Genomic DNA, 5,676 nt, shown 5'->3' on the forward strand with positions numbered 1-5,676 from the left:
AGAGAGAGAGGCCAGGTTGCTTCCTGAGGTCCCAGCTGCTGAGATTCAAATTCAGTTTGCTGGGTTCCAGAGCCCCAGCTCGTAACTGCTGCGCTTTACTGCTTGTAAGACGCCTGTGCAATAAATGGATTGATGAACCCATTGGAGGAGCACAATAAGAAAGAACCCATGGGCCAGCGGCAGGAAGCCTTGCAGGCAGCTCACACAACATGGCTTCCCTATCAAGTGTACTACACACACACACACACGCACACACTCACACTCACCCACCCGACCTCAGGCTGTCCCTACTTAGAGGACAGCCCACCATCCACTCAGGCCCCTATAGGAAGTCAACTTAGATCCTCCTCTTGCTCTCACCCTCCTGTCTACCCCTTTTGCAAATCCCATCAGATCTGCCCCCTAAACATGTCTCAAACCTGTCTACCTGTCCACATCCCTACCACCCTCATCCAGGCCAACATCTTCTGCTGAACGCCTGCAGAGACCTCATTGTCCTCTGTCTTCTTCTTTGGTCCACTGCACCAAGCATTTTCTCCCATGATGATGTTTTACAATATGCGTGAGAACCCTGCTTGAAACCGTCCAGGGCCTGCCCACCGCTCTTCAAAACAAAACCCACATGACTGCGGATGACCCCTCCTGACCTTTCAGCTGCCTTCTCCTTGTCCTTGACCCCTAAGATCCCACCAGCCCCACTGGCCTTCTGGCTGTGCCGCAACACAGTGAGCTAGCTCTGACCACAGGCCCTTTGCACATGCTAGTTGTGGATTGAATTGTGTCCTCCCAAAATTATGTGTTTAAATCCTTACTGTTACAAACGTGGATACAATTCTATCTGGGGACAGGTTTTTTTGTTATTGTTATATTAATGAGACCATATCAGTAGGTTGGGCAATCCTACTTCTGTAGTGATACTGCTTCAGAAACCCAAGGAGGGGTCGCTATGAGTCGGGGCCGACTCGACAGCACATAACAACAACAACAATCAGTAGAGGGTGTGTCTTAAGCCAATCACTTTTGAGATGTAAAAGGAACAGCTTAGGCACAGAAACAAGCACCAATGGGGAAAAGACAGATGCCACAGGGAGGTCACTGAGGATCGCCAAGAAGAGAGGATTGTTCCCCAGAGCAGACAGTCTTTCCCAAGAGCCAGCACCCACCGTTTGAACATCTGACCTCCTAGATGGTGGGAGAATAAATTTTTGTGTGTTAAAGCCATCCACTTGTGGTACTTCTGTCATAGCAGCCCTAAAAAAACAAGAGGGTGGTCCGTCTGCCTGGAATGCATGTCCCTCAGACAGTACACTGCATATATTAGCACCATTTGAAGCACTTTATATATACTACTCATTTAACCCAACAGCTCTTTGTTTGGTAGATGGGGTGACTGAGGCACAAAGGTTCATTGGCTAAGGTCACATAGCTGTTAAGTAAACCAAAAACCAAATTCACTGCCATCAAGTCGATTCTGACTCAGAGCAACCCCCCTTAAGTTTCTAAGGCTGTAAATCTTTATGGAGGTAGATTATCCCATCTTCCTTCTGTGGAGCAGCTGGTGGGTTTGAACTGCTGACTTTCTAGTTAGTAGCCAAATGCCTCGTCTACTATACCACCAGAGCTATTAAGTAGGAGAGCTGAAATTTGAACCCAGGCAATTGGGCCTTTACCTTAAGATCTTTTAACTCTGTCCTCCCAAGTGGACCCCCAACTCTGATACACATCAATGTTTGTTACTGTCTTTATAGCATTTATCACTCTCTGACATTCACTTCTTTGTTCCTCTGTCCTACTAGACTGAAGGCCCCTTGAAGGCAGGGGCTGTGTCTGTGGCATTCTTGCTGTGCCGTATTCCCAGAGTCTAGAACAATGCCAGATAAATAGTATGTATGTGGTTTTCTGGTAAATGTTTAACCACCTGGTCACCATGGAGAAAAAAAAAACCCTAATTTGTAGCATCTGCCAGTTTCGCTGGTGTAAATACTCTCACCATGGTTGATTTTCAAACGACCAAGGTAATATCAACCAACTCATAAAATTTCTATGTATTTAACAGTTGGCTCTCATGACCCAGTGTGAGCACGCCACTGGTGGGAGCTCAACACACGTTGACAAAGTCTGCCTTGCACACTGTCAAGTGTTATGCAGTGCTCATTCACGCTGTGCCCCCTGTTCCCCAGGAGGACCCCAGCAGCGTGCCCCCCATCGATGTCCTCTGGATCAAAGGGGCCCAGGGTGGTGACTACTACTACTCCTTCGGGGGCTGCCACCGCTATGCAGCCTACTGCCAACTGCAGCGAGAGACCATCCCTGCCAAGCTCGTCCAGTCCACCTTGTCGGACCTCAGGGTTTACCTGGGCGCTTCCACACCAGACTTGCAGTAGCAGCCTCCTTGACACCTGCCACACCCCCAAGAACCCAGAAGACACACTGGCCTCCAGCTGGCTGGGCCATGCACCGAGACAATGTCCTGGCCCTCAAGGTCAGGGGAAAGAAGTGACAGGGCTGGGCCCACTCCAATCGAGGCATCTCTCACTGTCCGTCTGCACTGGTGGGACAGGAGCGGATAGGCTTCTGAAAACCATTTGAAGCATTTTCTATAAATACTTATTTATAAATCAATAAAGTCCAGGTGTGTGTGTTGCAGAGGGGAAACTAGAGAGAGGGTACAGGGTGAGGCAGGCCTTGCTCTCACTGCTCTGCTGAAGGTACTCGGTCACTTTTGTCCTCAACCGTAAGCTTTCCCAGCCCAGGAATGAGGAGAACAGCATTCCACCCATTCATTCTCTGTCCCAAGGAAAGATGAGAGAGATGGCCAATAGAATTTAAAAGAGGTACAATATAGCACCCTGGGTGGGCTCTTAGAACAAGAAAAGACATTAGTGGGAAGATTGATGATCTGAATCTGGATCGTAGTCAATAGTGATGGGCTGCTGTCAGTCATGGTGCAGGAGTGGGCGGTGCACATGGCTAGGAGCCACTCAATGGCATCTAACCATAGCAACGCTATCAGTCTCTTGATTTGGACCAGTGGACCATTTATGTAAGATGTTGGCACTGAAGTAGGCTGGGTGGAGAGTATCTGCAAGTTTTTCTGTAAATCTAACACTATTCCAAAATAAAAGTTTATTTCATGAAAGGGGAGGGGTGCAATTGCTTTAGACCAATAGTTCTCAAATTTTAGCAGTATTAGTATCACCTGGAAGGCTTGTTAAAATACAGATTGCTGGGCTCCACTCCCAAAGTGTCTGAGTGGGGCCCAAGAATGTGCATTTCCAGTAAGTTCAACAGGTGATGCTGATGCTGCCGGTCTGGACCACACGAGCCAAGAACCACTGATTTAGATTGTCTCAATCATTTTCAAATATGATGGCTTCCCTCTCCCCCAGCTCCTCCCTGCAATAGAGAAGAAACATCTTTGAGTTGGGTCTCAGTAGACCTGGGTTCCGAGACCAGCTTTGCATTCACTTGTGATCCCTCCTCTCCCTGGGCCTCCTTTTTCCAAGCTGTCAAGTGGTCTACCTTACACTTTGTGGTGAGGGTCAAGGAATTTGTAGAGTGCCAGTGCTGGGTGCCACTGTCTCAAGTGAGTAATCCCTTCCTGCACCTGCTGGGCCTGGGGTGACAGTGAGAGTTCACTCCCTACTGAAGGTTTTTGCTTTCTTGCAAATAAAACCAAAACACACAGTGCTAGGGAGTCTGTCACTGTGCTAAATAGTGGGAGTTGGGTACAGAGCTGACTTGGAGTGGAAGGGATTGTACGTTAAGCAAATGGGGGCTGCAGTTCCCTTTTTCACCAGCAGGTGGTGATGCTTTCCTGCAGTCAGAGCAGGACAGGGTCTCTGGACCTGCGCAGCAATTACTGTGGGGGAAGGGAGTGGATGGAGTGGCCTAGCGGAAGAAGGCCGTCAGTTAGTTGCCCGAGGAAACTGAGGGTTCAGGCATGGCAAGGATGCCTAGTCAGGAGTCTGTGACTCCAAGTCCTGAGCCATCTGCTCTGTAGCCTTGCACACACCATGGCCTCTCCAGCCCTGTTTCCTTATATACTCAGGGAATGCTGGCCCAGAGGGTCTCAGGGCTCAGCAAAGGCAGCCCGTTTTTTTTTTTTTTTTTAAATTGTGATTTGGGTGAAAATTTACAGAGCAAATACACTTGGTCTCACGACATTGACCACAAAGGCAGCCCTTCTTCCAAGAAGCTTCCGGGTCCTCCAGGTTGTGACATGTGCTGCTTTTGAGTTTTCATGATTCCCCGTGTGTCCCCTCCCCAAACAAACTGCTGTCTCAGGAACTTGGGTGCAGTGAAAATCGGTGGAAGAGGACCCCTTGGGCCCCTCACTGACCTGGAGCCACCCTCCTTCACCAAGGCAGATTTGTGAAATATATTTTGCTAGTTGTATGTGTATATATGGGACCTCTGGTAGCATAGTGGCTAAGACACTTGCCTGCTAACCAGACGGCTGGCGGTTCAAACCCACCAGCCACTCCTCGGAAGGAAGGTTGGGCAATCCTACTTCCGTAGTGATACTGCCTCAGAAACCCAAGGAGGGGTCGCTATGAGTCGGGTTTGACTTGACAGCACATAACAACAACAACATGTGTGTATATACTCCTTTTAAACATTAATTAATTGATCAGTTAATAATTATTTTAATAAATATGTAATAAACTATTAGGGGCAAGCTGAAGCCCACGTCGCGTTTCAGTCCCATCTGTGCCCTTTGCCCTCTCGATGCCCAGGACAGCTAGCTTCCTGAAGGTGGCATCAACCCTTCCAGATCCTTCTCTAACCTCGCAGTGTTGTATGTGTGAGTAAAGAATGTTTTGTCTTTTTCACTTTAGTTTGCAGATTCCTTTTCTCCCGGGCAATGTGCCCTCGTCATCAGTCCCATTAGTGGCTGGGCTTTTCTCCCAGAAGTCTCCCTCATTCTTGTCTCTGTTCAAATGTGACCTCCTCAGAGTGTTCCTCTCTGACAGCAGTGCCTAAAAAAGCCTCCCCCCTGCCCCATCATTCCATCCCCTTATCAAGTTTTATTTTCTTCATGATGTTTCTCACACTGAAATTATCTTCTGTGTTTACTTATATCCGTCCATCTTGCCCACTAGAATGTCAGTTCTTGAGGCAGGGAGTTTCTCTGTCCCATTTATCACTATAGGCCCAGGGCCAAGAACACTGCCCAATAGGTGTTCAATAAATATTTAGTGAATGAGAAAATTCCATTTAGGTCGAGCTCATTCTTTTTAATTGCTGCATAGTGTTCAATGGTATGAATGTAACCATTTATTAGTCATTCTGTGTGGAAGGACATTTGGAAGTTTATGGTTATTTGCGGCTGTGAGTGCCTTCGGCCATCACTGTCTGTGCTCTCAGCTGTATGCCTTGGAGAGGAGCTGCCTGGCCGCTGCAAAGGTGCTGGCAAATGGCTGTCCAAAGTGCCTGTACCAAGCGTCCCCCTTCAGCCACGTGTGGGAGGCTGCTTTCGTTCCTGCACCCCACCGGTGATTCCTAAACTTTGTGTGTGTGTATGTGTATCACAAACGGCTGAGAATCTGAAGAAAGCCAGGTGCCCTTTCCCCAGAAAAGCACTCACAAAGGTTCTGGGTAATTCCTGGGGCTCACTTGGACTTGATGGCCTCATCTCCCCAGGAAACCTGTATCCAGTGTTTAGAACCCTGA

General features: G+C 48.3%; 1 protein-coding gene across 1 annotated transcript in view; it reads left to right on the forward strand.

Annotated features, from left to right (window-relative positions):
* The window catches only part of SRXN1 (sulfiredoxin 1), a 5,926-nt gene extending 3,542 nt beyond the window's left edge, over positions 1 to 2,384 (forward strand). Inside the window, exon 2 of the mRNA XM_007934508.2 lies at positions 2,181 to 2,384. Coding sequence (XP_007932699.2) covers positions 2,181 to 2,384 — 204 coding nt within the window. The remainder of the gene's footprint in view (positions 1 to 2,180) is intronic.
* The last annotated feature ends 3,292 nt before the right edge of the window (positions 2,385 to 5,676 follow it).

This window comes from Orycteropus afer, unplaced genomic scaffold, assembly GCF_000298275.1.
Source record: "Orycteropus afer afer isolate SDZICR_OR568_19922 unplaced genomic scaffold, OryAfe1.0 scaffold00020, whole genome shotgun sequence".
In the NCBI taxonomy this organism is placed as follows: domain Eukaryota; kingdom Metazoa; phylum Chordata; class Mammalia; order Tubulidentata; family Orycteropodidae; genus Orycteropus; species Orycteropus afer.